The 23,958-nt window shown below is 43.5% G+C and overlaps 1 protein-coding gene across 2 annotated transcripts in view; it reads right to left on the bottom strand.

The window, feature by feature from the left end:
• The window catches only part of pcnx2 (pecanex 2), a 222,972-nt gene that overhangs the window by 17,183 nt on the left and 181,831 nt on the right, over window positions 1-23,958 (bottom strand). For both annotated transcript variants that reach the window (XM_033021735.1, XM_033021734.1), the window contains exons 31-34: window positions 20,927-21,157; window positions 19,255-19,529; window positions 17,927-18,087; window positions 2,541-2,995 (exon numbers count right to left, since the gene is read on the bottom strand). In XM_033021735.1, the coding sequence (XP_032877626.1) occupies window positions 2,541-2,995; window positions 17,927-18,087; window positions 19,255-19,529; window positions 20,927-21,157 (1,122 nt within the window). The remainder of the gene's footprint in view (window positions 1-2,540; window positions 2,996-17,926; window positions 18,088-19,254; window positions 19,530-20,926; window positions 21,158-23,958) is intronic.

Below are 23,958 nucleotides of genomic sequence, written 5' to 3'. Positions count from 1 at the left end.
TGCTAGTATACACATACATTCAGATAAGGTAAAATAATCCAGCCATGAAACAGACACGCTGCGATATTGCCTTCTAGACTGCCTACTGAAATATATTAATAAATCCCTGGGTGTGTGGAAAAGCCCATTACTGTGTATGATTTGATGTACTTAGGAAGTGGCCTGTGGCTTCCAAAGGGCTTCAAATATTCACTGTGTTTTGAGTTGAATGGCAGTGTGCTGATGAAGCAAAGGTTGGTGTCACTGTATGCTGTGGGTGGCACAGTGAATCAGCTGGTAAAGCTGTCGTCTCACAGTGCCAGAGACCCATGTTCGATCCTGCCCTTGGGTGCTAGCTGAATGGGATTCTTCCAGGTGCTATGGCTTCATCCCACATCCCAGACACGCTAATGGGCCACTATAATTGCCCCGAATGATTGTGCGGAGTAGACTCGATGGGCCAAATGGCCTAAATCTACTCCTGTCTTACAGACTTATTCATTTCAAAATGGGGAAATATGCTTCATTGTTTTTAGATCTAAAAAAAATGGGGAAAAATATCCATAAACAGTGAAACACTGGAAAAAGGAAAGGTCGAAGGAGGTTTTTGCATAAAAAATCAGTAAAATATATTTATGTATTGGTACAACTCCACCCCACCTTGACCCATCAAAATATGATGAGAATACAAATGGCTGGAAGTTATGCCACAAGTTTTGCGTACACACACACACACACAACGCACGCACAAATATGCACGCAGATTATGGAGAAGCAGTGGACGGAAGTTAAAGTTAGGAATGCAGGAATCTTAAAAGGGATATAGAAATTGAAAACTCGTCCACAAACGCTAATTTGAAATCTAAGATTGATGGATTTAAAGAGATAAGGACAAAGGAAAATGAGTTGGGTCTCAAATCAACCCCCATCTCACCGAAAGCCAGAATTGAGGCTAAATGCCCATTCAAACCCTACATTACAAATACATGCTGCATATTTTTGCCCCTATCATCAATGTATCTGAATTTCTTCTTCTCTATAGCTATCCATGCCATGATATAAATGTGGGCATGCAACCATGAACAACAGCAAACACTGCTGAAGTGGCCAGGTGTTCTGAGTAATGGAGCATGTACACAGCAGGAAGACCCTCAGGCCTGGCCTACGCTCGCTCGCAGATTGCTCGAGCTTGTGTTTAGTTCAATGCACATTTGATGGAATGCAGGATAACATTTATGTTTCACTTCCCTCAATGCATCCCCCAACAGCCCACCTCTCCTCACCCAACCAGCACCACCACCATTTCAATTTAATCAATTGCACAAGTTGTTTAAATCTCAGATGTAAACTGTTAGCTGACAGTTTACGGTGGATGGTCAGAAATGTACCCGAAAGATTACTGGTTGACAATCCCTTAGCAGTTACCAGTTCACCAATCCAATGCTAACCAATTTGCTTTCTGGTCCCTCATGGTCAAGGACCAAGGACTTTTCTAAGTATTTCCTTTCATGTATTTCTGCTTTTTTTAACGTAGTAATATTTTTTGTTACATATTATTTTATTTCATGCTATTTGTGTTTTTTTTATTACTCTAACCGTCTGCTGCATTTCCCAATTTTTTATAATAATGGTTGTATTTTTTTTGCCGTAAAGGATTGTTGTTTAGAGAGGGAATATAAATAAAACCTTTGCAGTACCTGTGTCTCACTATTTCTCCCAGCTAACTGCGGCATTGTGGAGTTTTAAACAAAAACATTTTCTCCAGTCGCCAATTAGCTTCAATCTCTATTTTTCTTTAATTTCTCTGCTTCTCTCTGATCACCAAACCCAACTTGCCTTCTGGAGGACCAAGAATGAGCTAGCCTGAAGGGATGTTGGCACAATGAAGGCCTGTTAAAAACTTGTTGTTACTCTTTGTGGGGACAGCTTGCCTGGGTTATATTCATGTATCTGGAACTCCATCAACTCAACCTCTTCACTCAATCACAATGGCAGGGGCACTTCTACGTTCTGGTGCTGAATGAACTGCACTCCGTCAACCAGAGGAGCTCCCGAGTAAGCTAAGGCAAACACCAACAATTAACGTTGCGACCCTCCTGATATACAAACATCATCTAGGACAAAGTAGTCTTCTCCATTCCCTCCTCCTAACCATTTGCTGCCTCTAACAACAGTGCACCGATTCTGCAGCAGTTACCATTCTGAAGATGAACCACAGTAACTCGGAAGACTTCTTTGACAGCACTCCCTACACTCTACCTCCAACAAGGAAGGTACAAGTGGCACATGGGAACACAGTCACTTGCAGATTCCTCATCAAGTCACACACCATCCTGACACAGCATGGAAACAGGCCCAACTCGCCCATGTCAACCAAGAAGCCGCATCTATGCTATTCCCACCTGCCTCCCCGTGACTCGTATTCCTTTCCTATCCGTGTATCTGTTCCAATGCCTTTGTTGTTATAATACCTGCCTCAACTTCCTCCTCTGGCAGCCTGTTCCACATACCCACCACCGTGTCAGAAAACATTGAGAAACATCATGAAATGGCAGTATTACCCTTCCCGTCTGGCTCCTCTGGCTGACTGTTGGCCCAAATGCGATGTTGACACTGCTTGATGACTGAGTATCTGTCGTGTTTCCTCCCTCTGCTGCGGAGAGCCCAGAGATCATGAGTCCACTGGATAAACTTCTTTTCCCGAACAAAAGGCTGAGGGTGGAGCTGGTGGAGGAATTGATGCTGCACATGTTCTGTGCGCCTGAGTGACCCTGACTGCTGAGTTGGCTTGCAGTGGAGAGACGAGGTACTTGAGATAACATAGAAGCTAGTGAGTTATTGAACGACAGCTGGCTGTTGGATAACCTTTGAACCATGCTTTGGACAGATGCCGACACCCGGGATGAAGGCTGCTGTGTTTCTAGGATAGATCCTGACAGACTTGTGGTAGGTGGTCGTTGTCCCTGCTGTCGTGATAAATGGGTCTGGACTGAAAAGCTCCTTTGTTCCCTCTGACCTAGAGTGGAAAATGAACAGTTAGCACAGTAACTCAGTCAACCCAACCTCATCAAATCAATTAAGCCACTTGGCCAAAGTCAAATTAGATCTTTTGGCTATCTGTGTACATTTCATACAAGGCTACATTTCGAGATTGACAACAATTGCATGATGGTTGACAATCTATTTACATGGAGAAATACTTATAATTATATTTCTTTCCAGCTGTTATCATGCAACTGAATTATCCAACCACAACCAGAGAGCAGTGCTGAACTATCTACCTCTTTGATGACCCTCAGACGATCCTTGATAGGATTTTGCTGGCTTTACCTTGCACTAATCGTTATTTCTTTATCATGTATCTATACACTGTAAATGGGTCGATTGTAATCATGTATTGTCTTTCTGCTGACTGGTTAGCATGCAACAAAAACTCTTCACTGTAGCTCGGTACATGTGACAATAAACAAAACTGAACTAATTAACATTTCTAATTAGTATTTCTCCACATTTTCTCCCAAATCTATTACCTTTAATATTTGGGACAATAGAGGCAATGAACAAATAAGAACCTATCCACTTAATCCTGCAACAATGCTCTCTTATTCAAGTCTCCCTCATCTATTGAAAGCAGAATGTCGATCCCTTCATGATTTTGAAAAATCTGAATACACAGGGGCAGTCAAAACAGTGAAATAATATTAATGCAGCATTCTCAGGGCTTTGGTGGCGCTAGACAGGTAGATTTTTCAGACTATTTAATATTATTACATATTATCACAAGTTTAATTCACTTTTTAAAGATTTTATACAATATAATAAAATTATCCAGTGAACCAGTCAAGTTTAAAGGGTGCATGGGAATCCAAAGGTAAAATAAACCTAATTGAGCTAAATGCAAACTAACTGGATTTCCTAAAAATCGGACACAGGATTATCAACCACTTTAATTTTGGCCAAGTAAACAGGTAAAAATATTTGTATGCAGAGTAGCGATGCTATGTAATTCATTTCCAGATTTAGCGATTCACACAGAAACAATGTTACCAGAGAAGAATGCATGAATAGGATGGGAGGATAAAGGAGGAGAGGGTGAAGAGATTAGAAAACAAAGCGAGTAAATGTGTGTCCTTGGTGGTGCGTCCAGAACTGATGCCATTAATCCAAATGTGGTCTGACTGTTCAATTAGTCTCAGAGACATTTTTAACCTTCCAATTACTGGTTCTCTAAACGATTTGCCATGCTGCGCTGCAAAAGACCTAAATATTTCAAGTTTAGGTCATACTCTTATGTTGGCTCTTTATACCATTACAAACTGACCACTGTAGTCAGATGTTTAAAAAAAATGACACTTTGCTAGAAAAAGTTTGGTTGATAAAAAAAACATTTTTTAAAAATCTCATTAATTTGATGTTCATGTCAGCATTAGCGCCTGTAGAGCAATTGACTGCAGCGATTGATATTGAACTTAAAGTGTGAACACTGCTATACTGCCTTAATGGATTGCAAAGTGTTGGTGTTCAGAGGGACCTGGGCGTCCTTGTGCATGAGTTAATGTACTGCAAGCAAATAGAAAGGCATTTATTTGGTTGGCCTTTATCGAAAGAGGGCTTGAGTACAAGGATGAAAACAACATATTGCAATTACATATGACCCAGTGAGATCACACCTGTAATACTGAGTGCAGGTCTGGTCTGCAAGCATCAAATATGAAATACTTGTTACAGCAGGAGTGGAGCAAAGGTTCACTAGGTCGATTTCTGAGATGGAAAGGGAATATGAGGAGAATTTAGGCAGACTGTATCCATACTCTTTAGAATTTAGGAAATGAGAGGTGATGTCATTGAAACATACAAAATTCCTTGAGAGCTTAATGGAATAGATGCATGGTGATGTTTCCCTTGACTGAGGAGTTTAGAATCCATTCAATACTGAGATGAAAATAAATGTATTTACTTACAGGCTGTGAATGCTCAATTGCTCTATTCAAGACAGAGAATGATAGATTTTTAGTTTTAAGGAATGTTATGCAATTAGCACACGATAATGATACTATAGTGAAGAATAATCAGACATGATGATTCAAATAGGCTACTTTTAATGCTCTGGAGTTCTCAGCATAGGATTTGATGCCGTGAATGAATGGAACTGTTGCTTTCCTGAAGATGGACTGACTAAAATTTAAACCACAACAATTATTTAAAGGGAAATTGTCACCAACTGGATTTTTTATTAGAAATGGAGATGGTACTATCATGATGATAAAAACATTGTTACGATATTTGGCACGCAATGTGGGACAGGCCCATAAAGGTGTCAATTAGTGGAGACAGCAGCCGGAGTAGGTAACATCATCCATCTAGCTGGATCCCATGTCTAGCAAGATTGCAGACTAACCTCTTCATCAATTACATATATAGTAAGATTAAATATAAAACTATCCATCAATTCCACCTACCTATCCAATCATCATTCCTCTAAATTGCCTGAATGCCCAAATTTAAGCACTTGCGTACCCAAAATTCCATTGATTCCTGACATGGATGTAACACCTTCTTGGGTAAAGAATTCCAAAATTCAGAACCCTCATGTTCTCACCTTCAATATTGCTGACCCTTGAGCTAAGAATGTAACCCCTGGTTAAACTCTTCACTCAGGACAGACAGCATCTTAGTGCCTGTCCTTTGAAGATGTTAAATAATTTTACATGCTTCAGTTAATTGACCTCTTACTCTTCTAAAGTTCAGAGAATGTTATATCACAGTACATTTGTTCCCAGGGTTCAATTTTTATTATAACCCCTCCAGGTACAATATATTTCTCTTGGATAAGTCCAAAACTGTGAACAGGTTTGATCCCTCAAAGCCCTGAATGAGAGCCATAGACTTTGTTATTCCACAACTCCCCTGTAACAAATGAAAATCATACCATTTGCCGTCCCAATTGCTCACTGTACTTTGTTGATTTGAATCACATATCCTGAAGAGTCCCATCATTTATTAGCTTTTCCCATTCTTTATATCAGAGAGAGAGTGTGAAGGAGATGGGGAAATTGAGAGTTAGGGAGGGGTCTACAAAGCTGAAATCATGCCTACCATGGGAGAAAGAACTGGAGTGACATGGGAAACAGGATTTAATAAGGTGCAGTAGCATGGAACTTAAATGTTCGGTGACCTTTATGCAACATTTGGTTTCCCCACAGCTAATTTCGTTAAGGGACATTGGACAAGTAAATAACTGGCATGAGCAATCTTTAGTACCACTTACATTGCTAAATATGCTGCAAAGATCAATGGGCCCAATTTGCTACAGACAGGAATTTATAGTCCATGCAAGGAGGAGGATAGGCAAGCCCATCCCCACACCCTCCCCCAGCTTTTTCTGATCTGAAACAATTGTTCCCATCGAAAGTGGAACATTAAACAATTGGGTCTCTGTGGTTTAGTGTTTCACATTATGAGGTGTAGCTGATTCTTCTGTCTCACTTGATCAGATGCCCAGCCACATACAGCAGTCAATAACCTCAGATCCTCATAAAATATGCAGTGCTGGTACAGATTCCATCACACGCAGAGCAGCTAATGCACACCGACAGCAGCTCCCAAAACACAGTCACAATCTACACTACTTCTCCAGAAACATTCAGCCTTGAAAAATGTTTCTTTCTCAGAAACATATAAAAAATATATTATATTCATCATGAACTGCACATTCTCCAAAATCATTTCAATGCCATTTAACTTCAAATGTAACAACCTTCTTTTACTAGCTCTTCCCTCTGGAGTACTGTGATGTAACCCTCTCTTGTCTGCACCTTCTTTTCCCTCTCCCCAGAATTTGCTTCACAATCCCATATACCTCTCCCAGAATCCCTCCCTTTACTCCTTCCCATAATCTTCCTTTACTTGATTACATCCTTTTACCGACAATCCTAGAAACTGTCCCTTTAACGGCCAAGAAATCCTCCCTTTACTCCCCACGCAGAATTTCCTACCTTCATCCTCGATATTTATCCCTTTACACGTCACCCTAGATTGATTACCTTTATTCCTAACCCCAAAATACCCAAACCTGCAGAATTCCTATGTCCACTCCACATCACCAGAATCCAACGGATTTATTCTATTCCACAATCCCTCCTCTTGCTCATCACCCCAGAATTCCCCCTTACCACTCTAAAATTTATTCCACACCTTCCACCCACTTACCCAAGAATCCCTTTCCTACTCAAATCCCTCTAAAATAGGGAGTATCCTGCATCTCAGAATCTATTCCGATGACTCTCAAAGTACATTGTCATTGTCATCCCTTCCCTTATAGAAACATAGAAAATAAGTGCAGGAGTAGGTCATTCGGCCCTTCGAGCCTGCACCGCCATTCAATATGATCATGGCTGATCATCCAACTCAGTATCCTGTACCTGCCTTCTCTCCATACCCCCTGATCCCTTTAGCCACAAGGGCCGCATCTAACTCCCTCTTAAATATAATAACCATATAATAACCATATAACAATTACAGCACGGAAACAGGCCATCTCGACCCTTCTAGTCCGTGCCGAACACGTATTCTCCCCTAGTCCCATATACCTGCTCACAGACCATAACCCTCCATTCCTTTCCCGTCCATATAACTATCCAATTTATTTTTAAATGATAAAAACGAACCTGCCTCCACCACCTTCCCTGGAAGCTCATTCCACACAGCCACCACTCTCTGAGTAAAGAAGTTCCCCCTCATGTTACCCCTAAACTTCTGTCCCTTAATTCTCAAGTCATGTCCCCTTGTTTGAATCTTCCCTACTCTCAGTGGGAAAAGCTTATCCACGTCAACTCTGTCTATCCCTCTCATCATTTTAAAGACCTCTATCAAGTCCCCCCTTAACATTCTGCGCTCCAAAGAGTAAAGCCCTAACTTGTTCAACCTTTCTCTGTAACTTAGTTGCTGAAACCCAGGCAACATTCTAGTAAATCTCCTCTGTACTCTCTCTATTTTGTTGACATCCTTCCTATAATTAGGCGACCAAAATTGTACCCCATACTCCAGAATTGGCCTCACCAATGCCTTGTACAATTTTAACATTACATCCCAACTTCTATACTCAATGCTCTGATTTATAAAGGCCAGCACACCAAAAGCTTTCTTTACCACCCTATCTACATGAGATTCCACTTTCAGGGAACTGTGCCAGTTATTCCCAGATCCCTCTGTTCACCTGCATTCTTCAATTCCCTACCATTTACCATGTACGTCCTATTTTGATTTGTCCTGCCAAGATGTAGCACCTCACACTTATCAGCATTAAACTCCATCTGCCATCTTTCAGTCCACTCTTCCAACTGGCATAAATCTCTCTGTAGACTTTGAAAATCTACTTCATTATCCACAACCCCACCTATCTTAGTATCATCTGCATACTTACTAATCCAATTTACCACACCATCATCCAGATCATTGATGTACATGACAAACAACAGTGGACCCAACACAGATCCCTGTGGCACCCCACTAGTCACTGGCCTCCAACCTGACAAACACCCATCCACCATTACTCTCTGGCATCTCCCATTCAGCCACTGTTGAATCCATCTTGCTACTCCACCATTAATACCCAACCATTGAACCTTCTTAACCAACCTTCCATGAGGAACCTTGTCAAAGGCCTTACTGAAGTCCATATATACAACATCCACTGCTTTACCCTCATCAATTTCCCGAGTAACCTCTTCAAAAAATTCAAGAAGATTAGTCAAACATGACCTTCCAGGCACAAATCCATGTTGACTGTTCCTAATCAGACCCTGTTTATCCAGATGCTTATATATTATCTCTAAGTATCCTTTCCATTAATTTGCCCACCACTGACGTCAAATCTAACAGGTCTATAATTGCTAGGTTTACTCTTAGACCCCTTTTTAAACAATGGAACAACATGCGCAGTACGCCAATCCTCCGGCACTATTCCCGTTTCTAATGACATTTGAAATATTTCTGTCATAGCCCCTGCTATTTCTACACTAACTTCCCTCAATGTCCTAGGGAATATCCTGTCCGGACCTGGAGACTTATCCACTTTTATATTTCTCAAAAGTGTCAGTACTTCCTCTTCTTTGAATCTCATAGTTTCCATAGCTACTCTACTTGTTTCCCTTACCTCACATAATTCAATATCCTTCTCCTTGGTGAATACCGAAGAAAAGAAATTGTTCAATATCTCCCCCATCTCTTTTGGCTCTGCAGATAGCTGTCCACTCTGACTCTCTAATGGACCAATTTTATCCCTCGTTATCCTTTTGCTATTAATATAGCTGTAGAAACCCTTTGGGTTTACTTTCACCTTACTTGCCAAAGCAACCTCATATCTTCTTTTAGCTTTTCTAATTTCTTTCTTAAGATTCTTTTTACATTCTTTATACTCCTCAAGCACCTCATTTACTCCATGCTGCCTATAATTATTGTAGGTCTCCCTCTTTTTCCGAACCAAGTGTCCAATTTCCCTTGAAAACCATGGCTCTTTCCGATTTTTACTATTTCCTTTCAACCGAACAGGGACATAAAGATTCTGTACTCTTAAAATTTCACCTTTAAATGTATTCCATTTCTCTTCCACATCTTTCCCATAAAACAAAATGTCCCAATTTACTCCTTTTAAATCCTTTCGCATCTCCTCAAAGTTAGCCTTTCTCCAATCAAAAATCACAACCCTAGGTCCGGTTCTGACCCTCTCCATAATTATATTGAAACTAATGGTATTGTGATCACTGGTCCCGAACTGTTCCCCAACGCATACCTCTGCCACCTGACCCGTCTCATTTCCTAACAGGAGGTCCAGCTCCTTCTCTAGTAGGTACTTCTATGTATTGCTGCAAAAAACTATCCTGCACACATTTTACAAACTCCAACCCATCCAGCCCATTTACAGAATGTGTTTCCCAGTCTATGTGTGGAAAATTGAAATCTCCCACAATCACTACCTTGTGCTTACTACTAATATCTGCAATCTCCTTACATATTTGCTCTTCCAATTCTCGCTCCCCATTTGGCGGTCTATAATACACCCCTATAAGTGTTGCTACCCCTTTCCCATTTCTCAGTTCCACCCAAATAGCCTCCCTAGACGAGCCCTCTAATCTATCCTGCCAAAGCACTGCTGTAATATCTTCCCTGATAAGCAATGCAACACCTCCACCTCTTGCCCCTCCAATTCTATCACACCTGAAGCAACGAAATCCTGGAATATTTAGTTTCCAATCACAGCCCTCCTGCAACCATGTTTCACTGATCGCCACAACATCATACTTCCAGGTGTCAATCCTGGCTCTGAGTTCATCCACCTTTCTTACAATGCTCCTAGCATTAAAATATACACATTTAAGAAACCCACCCTCTCTTATTCTCTGTTTATTGTCTTTTTCTTCTCTCTCCCCTACATTTTGGGTCAGAGTGCTACCATTCTCTGCCTCCTGCCTCACACACTGACTGCTAGCTTTCCCAATTTGAGTCCCTCCCCCCAACCATACTAGTTTAAAGTCTCCCCAGTAGCCTTTGCAAATCTCCCCGCCAGGATATTGGTCCCCCTCGAGTTCAAGTGCAACCCGTCCTTTCTGTACAGGTCACACCTTCCCCAAAAGAGGTCCCAATGATCCAGAAACTTGAATCCATACCCACTGCACCAGTCCCTCATCCACTCATTTATCCTCCACCTCGCTCCATTCCTACTCTCACTGTCGCATGGCACAGGCAGTAATCCTGAGATTGTTACCTTTGCAGTCCTTCTCCTTAACTCTCTACCTAACTCCCTAAATTCTTCTTTCAGGACCTCTTCTCTTTTTTTACCTATGTTGTTGGTACCTATATGTACCACAACCTCAGGCTCCTCTCCCTCCCATTTCAGGATTTCTTGGACATGTTCAGACACATCCCTGACCCTGGCACCAGGGAGGCAAACTACCATCCGGGTCTCCTGTCTGCGTCCACCGAATCGCCTATCCGACCCCCTGACTATAGAGTCCCCTATTACAATTGCCCTCCTCTTCTTTTCCTTACCCTTCTGAGCAACAAGACCGGTCTTTATGCCAGAGGCCCGGCCGCTGTCGCTGCCCCCAGGTAGGCTGTCTCCCCCACCTTTACTCAAACATGAGTACTTATTTTCAAGGTGTACAGCCACCGGGGTACTCACCAGTCCCTGCCTCTGCCCGTTGCCCTTCCTAACTGTGACCCAGTTTTCTGTCTCCCGTGGTCTTGGAGTGACCACCTCCCTGTAACTCCTATCTATGACCTCCTCGCTCTCCCTGAGCAGACAAAGGTCATCAAGTTGCTGTTCCAGGTTCCTAACACGGTCCCTTAGGAGCCCCATCTCGACGTACCTGGCGCAGATGTGGACATCTGGAGGGCACTCAGACTCCATGACCTCCCACATCTGACATCCAGAACAGTAAACTGCCCTGGCCCTCATTCTCCCCCTTAACCGAATACAATAAAGCCTTACCCGGGATACAAGCCAATCAGCTGCTTCCTCTAGTCCGTTTGACCAATCAGAGGCTTCCACCAGACTCCTTCTCTGGAAGTGAGATCTGGGCCTCTGTTGAGACAAGCCCCGCGATGGGTTTTTAACTCACCACACGGAGGTTGCTCCTCCCTCTGTCACGGCCCCCGGGCCTCTGTTGAGACAAGCCCCGCGATGGGTTTTAACTCACCACACGGAGGTCGCTCCTCCCTCTGTCACGGCTCCCGGGCCTCTGTTGAGACAAGCCCCGCGATGGGTTTTTAACTCACCACACGGAGGTCGCTCCTCCCTCTGTCACGGCTCCCGGGCCTCTGTTGAGACAAGCCCCGCAATGAACTGGCCTCAACTACCTTCTGTGGCAGAGAATTCCAGAGATTCACCACTCTCTGTGTGAAAATTGTTTTCCTCATCTCGATCCTAAAAGATTTCCCCTTTATCCTTAAACTGTGACCCTTTGTTCTGGACTTCCCCAACATCGGGAACAATCTTCCTGCATCTAGCCTGTCCAACCCCTTAAGAATTTTGCAAGTTTCTATAAGATCCCCCCTCAATCTTCTAAATTCTAGCGAGTACAAACCGAGTCTATCCAGTCTTTCTTCATATGAAAGTCCTGACATCCCAGGAATCAGTCTGGTGAACCTTCTCTGTACTCCCTCTATGGCAAGAATGTCTTTCCTCAGATTAGGAGACCAAAACTGTACGCAATACTCCAGGTGTGGTTTCACCAAGACCCTGTACAACTGCAGTAGAACCTCCCTGCTCCAATACTCAAATCCTTTTGCTATGAATGCTAACATACCATTCGCCTTCTTCACTGCCTGCTGCACCTGCATGCCTACTTTTAATGACTGGTGTACCGTGACACCCAGGTCTCGTTGCATCTCCCCTTTTCCTAATCGGCCACCATTCAGATAATAGTCTACTTTCCTGTTTTTGCCACCAAAGTGGATAACCTCACATTTATCCACATTATACTGCATCTGCCATGCATTTGCCCACTCACCCAGCCTATCCAAGTCACCTTGCAGCCTCCTAGCATCCTCCTCACAGCTAACACTGCCCCCCAGCTTCGTGTCATCCACAAACTTGGAGATGTTGCATTCAATTCCCTCATCCAAATCATTAATATATATCGTAAATAGCTGGGGTCCCAGCACTGAGCCTTGCGGTACCCCACTAGTCACTGCCTGCCATTGTGAAAAGGACCCGTTTACCCCTACTCTTTGCTTCCTGTCTGCCAGCCAGTTCTCTATCCACATCAATACTGAACCCCCAATACCGTGTGCTTTAAGTTTGTATACTAATCTCTTATGTGGGACCTTGTCGAAAGCTTTCTGAAAGTCCAGATATAACACATCCACTGGTTCTCCTTTTTCCACTCTACTAGTTACATCCTCGAAAAATTCTATAAGATTCGTCAGACATGATTTACCTTTCATAAATCCATGCTGACTTTGTCCAATGATTTCACCACTTTCCAAATGTGCTGCTATCCCATCTTTAATAACTGACTCTAGCAGTTTCCGCACTACCGATGTTAGACTAACTGGTGGTACACAAAATTGCTGGAGGAACTCAGCGGGTGCAGCAGCATCTATGGAGCAAAGGAAATAGGCGACGTTTCGGGCCGAAACCCTTCTTCAGACCCATTAGACTAACTGGTCTTTAATTCCCCGTTTTCTCTCCCTCCCTTTTTAAAAAGTGGGGTAATATTAGCTACCCTCCAATCCTCAGGAACTACTCCAGAATCTAAAGAGTTTTGAAAAATTATCACTAATGCATCCACTATTTCTGGGGCTACTTCCTTAAGTACTCTGGGATGCAGCCTATCTGGCCCTGGGGATTTATCGGCCTTTAATCCATTCAATTTACCTAACAACACTTCCCGGCTAACCTGGATTTCACTCAGTTCCTCCATCTCATTTGACCCCCGGTCCCCTGCTATTTCCGGCAGATTATTTATGTCTTCCTTAATGAAGACAGAACCAAAGTAGTTATTTAATTGGTCTGCCATGTCCTTGTTCCCCATGATCAATTCACCTGTTTCTGACTGCAAGGGACCTACATTTGTTTTAACTAATCTTTTTCTCTTCACATATCTATAAAAACTTTTGCAGTCAGTTTTTATATTCCCTGCCAGTTTTCTTTCATAATCTATTTTCCCTTTCCTAATTAAGCCCTTTGTCCTCCTCTGCTGGTCTCTGAATTTCTCCCAGTCCTCTGGTAGGCTGCTTTTTCTGGCTAATTTGTATGCTTCATCTTTTGTTTTGATACTATCCCTGATTTCCCTTGTTATCCACGGATGCGCTACCTTCCCTGATTTATTTTTTTGCCAAACTGGGATGAACAATTGTTGTAGTTCATCCATGCAGTCTTTAAATGCCTTCCATTGCATATCCACCGTCAACCCATTAAGAATCAATTGCCAGTCTATCTTGGCCAATTCACGTCTCATACCCTCAAAGTTACCTTTCTTTAAGTTCAGGACCCTTGTTTCTGAATTAACAATGTCACTCTCCATCCTAATGAAGAACTCAACCATATTATGGTCACTCTTGCCCAAGGGGCCATCGCCAACAAGACTGCTAACTAACCCTACCTCATTACTCAATACCCAATCTAGAATAACCTGCTCTCTCGTTGGTTCCTCTACATGTTGGTTTAGAAAACTATCCCGCATACATTCCAAGAAATTCTCTTCCTCAGCACCCTTGCCAATTTGATTCACCCAATCTATATGTAGATTGAAGTCACCCATTATAACTGTTTTACCTTTGTTGCACGCATTTCTAATTTCCTGTTTGATGCCATCCCCAACTCCACTACTACTGTTTTCTGCCCCTTAGTGTTTCGCAGCTCTACCCATATCGATTCCACATCCTCCAAGCTAATGTCCTTCCTTTCTATTGCGTTAATCTGCTCTCTAACCAGCAACGCTACCCCACCTCCTTTCCCTTTCTGTCTATCCCTCCTGAATATTGAATATCCCTGGATGTTCAGCTCCCAGCCTTGGTCACCCTGGAGCCATGTCTCCGTGATCCCAACTATATCATTATGTGTGGGAAAGAACTGCAGATGCTGGTTTAAACCAAAGATAGACCCAAAAAGCTGGAGTAACTCAGTGCTCAGTGTTTCTGCTCAAAACCCTTCATCAGACCTGGTCTATCCCTTCCCTTATCCACACTTTTCCAGCATCCCAACCATTATTCACTATTTCCCCCCACGTTTCAAAGGTTCTTCATATATAATTTCACTTGCTAACACAATTCCACCGATCTCTTCCACTAATAGTTCTTTACTTTGTTCTTTGGGACCCTCTGATACTACAAAATATCTGGAGGACAAATAATTTTGCAAGGATTTTCAAAGGAACCCAAAACAAAGAAACAACAGGAAAAGGCAATGAATTACAATTCCCCATTAAAGAATAGTCAGTGTAATCCTGCATCACTTGCACACATGAGATATGAAAACCGCACCTGAAGGACCAAGCCTTTAATGTCACTGAAACACTTGATAATTCTGTTTAAATGAAGGAAGTCCCAAGTGATTCCAACCTTGCAGTCCTATCTTCCAAATATATCATCTCGTTGCTGCTGACCCCGGTTATAGCTACACTCTGTGTTTCAGTGAATCATTTTCTGGCTGATTTAATGCTCCCGCAGTCCCACATGGAATGCAGCCATCTCCTGACATGTCACCATTCCAAGGCACACTTGCAGGATTGACTGAATTGGAACTTCAGGAAGATGATGGTCAATATATCGCTACCTCTCGTCAATGCATTGTGTAAAATTTCTTCTTAAATTCGTTCCAGCGATACATGGGATTGTCAACTCAGGATGGATAGATTCCTTCAGGAGTCATCACCAGACTTCCTGTCTCCACAACCCCACAACCCTGTCACTGCTCACTTGAAGCTTCCACTTTCTTTATAATGAGTGGGGTCAGCATGAAATATAAAGAGCATATTTATGACTGGGAAGAAAGCTGACTATACATTGTGCTCATTTGACTGGAAGGGTTTCCAATGCATGGGCATCATATAACTGGCAGGTACCAAGTAGGTTGGCGTGTGGGGGAGGGTAGTGAAACATATTGAATGAGCTGTGCATTGTGTTTGGAGTATAGAATCTTGAAGGTGTATTGCACGGAAACAGGCCTTACGGTCCACTTTGTCCTATGCCAACCAAGTTGGCATACTGGACTAGTCCCATTTTTTTCAAAACCTTAGATGAAGAGGCACCTTTGGCGGAAGTAGAGAATAGAAAGTTCTGGGGAGGGAGAAAAACAGTAACAATAATTACACCCGGGTTATATATAGTGAAGGGTATTCAACAGGTGTGATGTATTATCAATGGAGGTGTACAATTGTGCATGACCTGTATAAAGGACTAGACTAAGTGGGAACCGTTGGGTCGCTGTCACATAGGTCCCCCAATGCAATATTCCACCACTCACCCAGAGCCCCCAACTGCACAGGCGCAGCTCATTTCCCCTCATCCCTAGCACTCTCTCCCCCACCTCTTCACCTTCCCTCTTCTCATCCTCTCCCCAATCCCTCCCTCACCTCTCTCTCCCTCTCCTTTCCCCTGCCCTCAGTCACTCCCTCCCTCGCCTCTCCCCTCCCTACCCCCTCCTATCCCTCTATCCCCACCTCCTCCACTCCTCACCTCCCCCTATCCCTCCTCACCTCCTCCACTGCCCTCCTCTCCCTCTATTCCCCATCCTCTCCCACTCTCCCTCCTCCGTTATTTTCCCTCTTACCCTCCCCCAATCCCTTACCCTCCCCCAATTCCTCTCCTTTCCCCTACTCTCAGTCACTCCCTCCCTTCCTCCATAACTCCTCTCCCCTCCCTACTCCCCTCCTCTCCCTCTATCCTCTCTCCTCCCCCACTCTCCCTCCCCAGATCTCGAGGTTGCCGCTCCTCTCCCTTCTTGCGTGCCCCGGAGGAGCATCAGCTGTCGGTGCGGATCCTCGGCTCGGCCCGGAAGCACCAACAGCTACGGCCGTGCCGGCGTGTGGGTGGGGTGGGCAGGGTGGGGGTGAAGTGCTCGGAGAAAAGATGGGGGAAGAGCCATGGGGAGAGGAGGGTATCATGGGGGAGGGGGGCAGGAGCCAGCGAGAGGGACCAGAGGAGAAGGAGCTGGGGCGTTGCGATATTTGGGACTCACAGTGGGCGCTGGACGCTCTCCTCCGCCGGGATCCGACTCTCCGCTTTCCCGTTGGTGACATCTCCCACGCCGGGCCGGGGGCCCCTCTAAAAATTGTGTCCGGTTGGAGACTTCCGCTGGCCACCAGCTTCAGTAAAGATGCGATGGCGCAGGAAGGGGCAGACCGTCCCGCAGAGTGATAGGAGAAAAGACCAATCCGTGCAGCGCTGACTGGCAGGAGAGGAGATCGATTTGCGCCGCGCGGTTTTTAAGATTTTTAAACCTCGCTAACTTTTACAATACCGATCGGAACAAAACTCATTGCATCTTGCAGCACAAGATCAGCGTTTTAGTTATGTATAGATGGAATTTATAAAGAATAATGTATATTGGGTAGATTAAAATGTGCAGGATGTATATGTGTTGGTGTATTATGGGTTAGATGTGCTACAGGCATGATGTGTTACAAATAGTTGGCATATAATATTGAAAGTGTGTTAATAATGGGTGGGGAGTATAAAAGGCAGGGTGTGCACAACTGGCAGTGTTCAAGAAGAGCAGTGTGCATAACAGAAACAACAAACAATATGCTGAAGGAACTGATCCTGATGCAGGGTTTCAACCTGAAACATTGACATCCCTTCTGCCCCCAAGAGATGCTGCTCAAATCACTGACATCCTCCGGCAGATCGTTAATTGTTCTAGAAGCCAGTATCTGCAATACCTTGCGTATTTGTGCATGAAAGAAAGATACACATATGCTAGGTGTGCTTGGGAAGATGTGCAGTAGTGTATTAGGCATGTTTATAATGGTCGTTTTACAGCTGGACGTACAACTCGTGATATACAGTATGGAAAAGTTGATGTATAACAAGCAAGGATGTATAACAAGCAAGGATGTAAGAGGGGTGGGTATATCAAAAGAGTGTTTGTTACATGTGTAATGTATAATAGATTATTGTACAGCAGATGGTAGGGTCTATAATGGGGGAGTGAAATAGGCAGCTGAATAATGAGTAGAGATTTACAAATACAAATGGTGTGGAGCATGTGAACAAGGGAAAGGGTGTTCTACAACATTTGCTCTGAGCCAGGTAAGTGGGACTAGCTCAGGTAGGGAACAGTTAGCATGGATATGCTGAGCCGCAGGGCCTATTTTTGTGCTTTTTTCGCTCAACGATTCCTTAACCTATGGAGATATAGCGACTGGCAATCAAAAGGCGCACCTTAGGGGGAAGTAGAGAATAGAAAATTCTGGGGAGGGATAATAACAGTCACAATAATTACCTCTGGGCGGTCGAGCTGGTTGTGCAGTTGCTGGACGTGACCTCCAGACTCGTGCTGACTTGGAGCTGTTGCTGTGAGTGGTATGGTTGGTGAGGCTGGATGAGGAAGCTCCACCACAATCCGAGTCATCAATGTTGCCTCCGGTACAGCCCTTGCGTAACCTAGAGTTGCAAAGACATCACATCAAATTCTAATCTTAGACATCTGGGAGCAACAGGGCAATTACAGTCTGCTGAATCAGCCCAATTAGCCATAATAATTTAATATAGCCCATGAAGTGACAGACACTGCTTGGTGCTAAACACTCTGTTGATTGCAAACTTCAAAATTCATACTCGTCAGAGATATAACGTGAAATGTGATAAACATTCTACAGAGAGGAATGGAATAAAACGTGGAAGGACAAATAATTAAACGACATTTATTTTACAAAATAGTTAATCTACGTATTGAAATGCCCAGCAATGTAATGTTTCCATGTTGAAGCACGAGATTGAAACATTTTAGTGTTGAGATACATAATTACATGGTTTATTTACATCTGTGTGACTGAAGTCGGACTGAATAACAATTAGTAAGAAAATGAATAAATCTGGTGAATTCATACACTTCCTGCAAAATAAACACAATTTCCTCTTGTGACAATTTGGGAATGATGGGCTCCCACCGTCATCTCAATGTCTCTGCTAATGATGAGTCCCCAGAACTCAGGTCAGCGCATGGATGCATGGTCATTGTATGGGATAGTGTTAATGTGCGGGGATTGCTGGTTGGTGCGGACTCGGTGGGCCGAAGGGCCTGTTTCCATGCTATAACTCTAAACTAAACTAAACATCTCATACAGGATTTCCAATAGTAATATATAATTCTCCTAGTAAGACCAGGAGAGGACTGAAACTGCTCTGAGTCTGCAGTTATCTCCAGAAATCTTCCACAATGGTTATCAGCTATGGTGATGTGATATGCAGACCAAAAATGATATTATTTTCACATTGAAATAATAATTTCGTCAACAACTTATTTTTGTATACCTTTAACATAGGTTTGAAAGGAAGGTTAAGTTAGGGAGGTTGAGAGATCAAAGGGCTTTGGCATTAAATTTAGGGATCTGGCATTAAAGGGAGCAGTGCTAAAGGCAGGGAAAAAGGGCAGGAACAGATAGGGTAGAGTTTGGGGAAGAGTGTGGTTATGGTTGGACTGGAGGAACTTAAAGAGGAATAGTGGGCTGGGAAGTGTGGACTCTGGTGTGGTTGGATCACGTGGACATGGTGGGAGAGAACCCATGGATCAGAATATCAAATAGTGAAACCAATGGATTCAGTACTTACTTCTGCCATCTGGAAGTGAACCACAAGTTGAGGTTCTCCAAACTGATGGGACCTCCCCAGATGTTCTTCAGCTGTTTATGTGAGCCAGCATAGGAAGTGGTAAGAGGTGATACATAAATCGGGTAGCCAATGGGTTGGTCACAGGAAGAATTGATCATGTTTCTCAAGACCTGCTTGGCATTCTGTATGCTGCCTCGTTCTGGGTTGCGATTCTGGAGAAATATCAGCTCCAATTGCTGTCCTGCCCACAGCCCCTTCACACACTCTTTATTTACCTATTCCAAGAGAAAATATTTAATATACACAGGAACAAAGATGAGCCGTAAATGTGGAGTGATACCAATAAAGTTTGACTTCTTTACGCGAGGAGTGATGAGAATATGAATATAATGAATGAATTGGGGTAAAAATATTGACGCGGTCAATGGCAGATTGTATAAACACATATTAGAAAGGGATAGGAGGAACTACTGATGTGATAAGAGAACGCGTCTACGAAACAGATCCATTGTGTTCTAGCTATGGCCCCTGGCTTTGAACTACAATGAGAAAATATTTGTATTATATCTCTCAAATTTCATAATCCTAACCCTCATTACAAGAATGAGGCTTTGGGGAGGGTGCAGTATAGGTTTCCAGCATGCTACTTGGATTAGAGGGCATTAGCTAAGGTGAGGTGGTACAAATATGGATTTTTTTTTTTGAGCTTTGGAGGCTGAGGGGTAGCCTCATAGAAGTATATAAAATTATGGATAGGATAGATAATTAGAACATTTCCCCAGGATAGAACATGTTTCCTGCCTCAAGGACACGCTAGAGGAAGGAAACATGTTCCCGATGTTGGGTGAGTCCAGAACCAGGGGCCACAGTCTAAGAATAAGGAGTAAGCCATTTAGAACGGAGATGAGGAAACACTTTTTCACACAGAGAGTTGTGAGTCTGTGGAATTCTCCGCCTCAGAGGGCGGTGGAGGCGGTTCTCTGGATACTTTCAAGAGAGGGCTCTTAAAGATAGCAGAGTCAGGGGATATGGAGACAAGGCAGGAACGGGGTACTGATTGTGAATGATCAACCATGATCACATTGAATGCCGGTGCTGGCACGAAGGGCCGAATGGCCTACTCCTGCACCCATTGTCTATTGTCTAAATGTCAAAGACTAGAGGGCATAGCTTTAAGGCGAGAGAGGGAAAGCTTAAACGAGATGTGTGGGGCAAGTCTTTTTTACACAGTGGAGGATGCCTGGAATATGCTGCCAGTAGTGGTGGTGGGGGAAGGTATGATAGTGGCATTTAAGAGAGACTGTAGATAGGCATATGGATATGCAGGGAATGGATGGATATGGAGCATGTTTAAAAACATTTAAAAAACATTTGGACAAGTATATTGATAAGATAAGATTAGTGGGATATTGGGGAGGTGGGACTGGTATAGTTGAGCCATGTTAGTTGGGCTGAAGGGCCTGTTTCCATACTGTATTACTCTACGATTCTATGTGCAGGCATAACTGAGTAGTTTAACTAGGCATCCTGTTTTGCACGAATATCCTCGTCTTGTGCTGTATGTTCTATATGTTTTAAAACGCTCTGTTAGGTCACCCGTTTCTAGAAAACAGAAACCCAGGTTGTTTACTCTCAGAATAACCAATGGTTAGAGAATGATAACTATGAATACCTTCACCACTTTAAAGCTGAGGTAACGGTGGTGAAGCATAATTATCTTGTACTCATCGGCCCCGTCATCTACCACGTGCCTGAGTGCGAGCAGAGCCTCTGCATTTGACAGGATGGACTGGCGCCAGAGTGGGTCTCCCTCGTGGCAGATGACCAGTGACCGCTCATGGCCGCTGATGGCCTTGTAGAGCACCACGGGATCCTCGTATTCATCAGATGTGGTGAAATGGTCCTGGAGGTGTAAAACACAATCCATGCAGCATCAGTAACACATAGGACCTAGTGACCAGAGAGTTTACATCCCAAATCACACACTACATACCTACAGTGTTGCTGCATGCATATTTAATGCAGATTTATGGGCATTATCTAAATCTATCATTCTCTTTCTGATTTCAATTTCCCTATATCACCACCATCTCCTTCCCCTTTCTGCAACCCCAATCTTTCTTTCTGTGACCTCACTCTTTACATTTCTCTTCCTGACCTCAATCTCCCTCTTCCTGTGACCCCAGATCCCCGCCTTCCCCCACCTTCTCCCTGCCCTCCCTCCGTCTCTGAAGAGTGGTTCCTGAGGAAAGCAGAAAGGGAGGGAGAGGGGAAGATGTGATTGGTGATTGGATCCCACTGCAGCCGGTGGAAGCATGGTGGAAGAATGCGGAGGCTAGAGGGATGAAAGATGATTATTTTTAAACTTGTAGTTTCTCTCTTTTCCTTAGTCTCTCTTTCTGAATCCATTCGCTATCTTCCCCCCAGTTTCACTTTATTTCTCTCTGTTATCCCAGTCTCTCTCTCTCTCTCGCTCTATTTCTCTCCCCGTAACCCTAGTCTCACTCCCTCTCTCTCTCTCTGTAGGAAACACCCAGTTGCTCAGCACTTTCTCCCCCTCCCAATCTGACCTTTCTGTCCTGGGCCTCCTCCATTGTCAGAGAGAGACCCAGCGCAAATTGGAGGAACAGCACCTCATATTTTGCTTGGGTAGCTGGCACCCCAGCGGTATGAACATTGACTTCTCCAACTTAAAATAGCCCTTGCTTTCCCTCTCTTTTCATCCCCTCCCCCTTCCCAGTACTCCTACCAGTCTTACTGTCTCTGACTACATTCTACCTCTGTCCCGCCCACTCCCTTGACATCAGTCTGAAGAAGGGTCTCCACCCAAAACGTCAGCCATTCCTTCTCTCCAGAGATGCTGCCATGAGTTACTCCAGCATTTTGTGTCTACTCTCTCTCTCTCATTCTTTATTTGATTCCAGTCTCTCTCTTGTCTGTTTTATTTGGTGATCTCAGTTTATCTTTCTGATCCCCCCCTCCCCCGCCCATCCCCAATGGCAATCTTTCACTCTGCGATTCCATCCTAAAGTGTGTGCAGTGCACTGATATTGCAGGAGCCACATGTTAGCCACTCTCCATGCTACTCTAATACATTAATTAAACTCTTCTCAGTGATGTAAATTGGTGGTAATGTGATTGAGATCCACAGTTCCTGTTATTGATAAGACTCTTGATTGCCTCGTAGCGCTCCAGATGAAAAGGACAAGATTGTTGAACAGAGTTTGGATCCAAATAATTAATTCTAAACATCACATTAGGAAAGATAAACACATAATGCTGGAGTAACTCAGTGGGACTGGCAGCATCTCTGGATGCTGGAGGTCGTGAGTGGAGGGAGAGGGAGGGGATGATCCTCTGGATTCCTTCTCTCCAGAGATGCTACCTATCCCGCTGAGTTACTCCAGCATTTTGTGTCTATCTTCGGTTTAAACCAGCATCTGCAGTTCCTTCCTACACATCATATTAGGAAAGATGTGCCCTGCAGTTTAGATTCCTTCCACTGTTTGGATCCACTTATCAGTTCCCAGGAGTGATGGACAACTTTGGAATGCAAACAGGAAATCCTTCCTGTTCTAATTAAATATCCACGCAATGTGTAATAATTCAGAAAACCTAAGATCAAATCCCTTAGTCTGAGCTTTTGAATTTGTTTTAAACACCTGCAAAACTAAATTGTTGACCACCAATATATCAATTTCAAGAACAAACAGAGACTTTCCAGTTTTGTACTGGAACTGGTCAGTTCTGATGTAAGGTCATCAACCTGTAACATTAACTCTACTTTTCTCTCTCCAAACATGCTGCCTGAGTATTTTCAGCAGTATCTTTTATTTCAAATTCCCAGCTACCGCAGTATTTTATATCCCACTGTACCAGCAAGGTTTCTATTTTCTCTGTCCAAATCCATCTTCTTCCATTAACATCTCTGCCAGACTGATCTTCAGTGATTAACATGCTCTCACTACTCTTTCTGCCAGCATCAGCACCGCATGTATCATTCCTTGCCCTGCCCCTATCACAGGCATTCCTCACTCCCTCTCCATTCCATCATAATCTCTGCATTTCAAAATGTTTTATTTCTAACAATTCTAGCTCTTCTTATTTTTGACAGAAGGCCATTGTCCTTAAATGTCAACCCTGCTTCTGTTTCTACAGATGCTGCCTGATCTGCTGAGTATTTTCACATTTCCAATATTTACTCTTTTTTGTTTTTCAATATTTTCCCCAATGTTACACTGGGCAGTTCAGATCTGGCAGTTCAGATCTGATAAAAAATATTCACAAACGTTATAATTACCAGAGGAATACAGTATGGGCAAATATCGCCAACATGGGTTTAATTAATGGCCTCTTTAAAGATGGGCCAAATGGCCACCTTTTGCACTGTGCCATTCTATGGCTATAATTCTCTGACTGTGACAACTAACTCTTGCAGAGAGCAAGATAGCCGCTGCAATGACCCAGCTTCAATTCTGACCTTGGGTACTGCCTGTTTGCACATTCTTCCTATAATCACATGAGTTTCCTCCGGCATGCTCCAGTTTCCTCCCTCATCCCAAAAACATGCAGGTTAGTAGCTTGTGTAAGAAGAAACTGCAGATGCTGGCTTAAACCGAAGATAGATACAAAAAGCTGGAGTAACTCAGCGGGACAGTCAGCATCTCTGGAAGGAAGGAATGGGTGATGTTTCGACCCGAAACG

Source organism: Amblyraja radiata, chromosome 5 (genome assembly GCF_010909765.2).
Source record: "Amblyraja radiata isolate CabotCenter1 chromosome 5, sAmbRad1.1.pri, whole genome shotgun sequence".
NCBI classification, from domain to species: domain Eukaryota; kingdom Metazoa; phylum Chordata; class Chondrichthyes; order Rajiformes; family Rajidae; genus Amblyraja; species Amblyraja radiata.
Note: the sequence above shows the minus strand (reverse complement) of the source record. Positions and strands in the feature narration are given on the sequence as shown.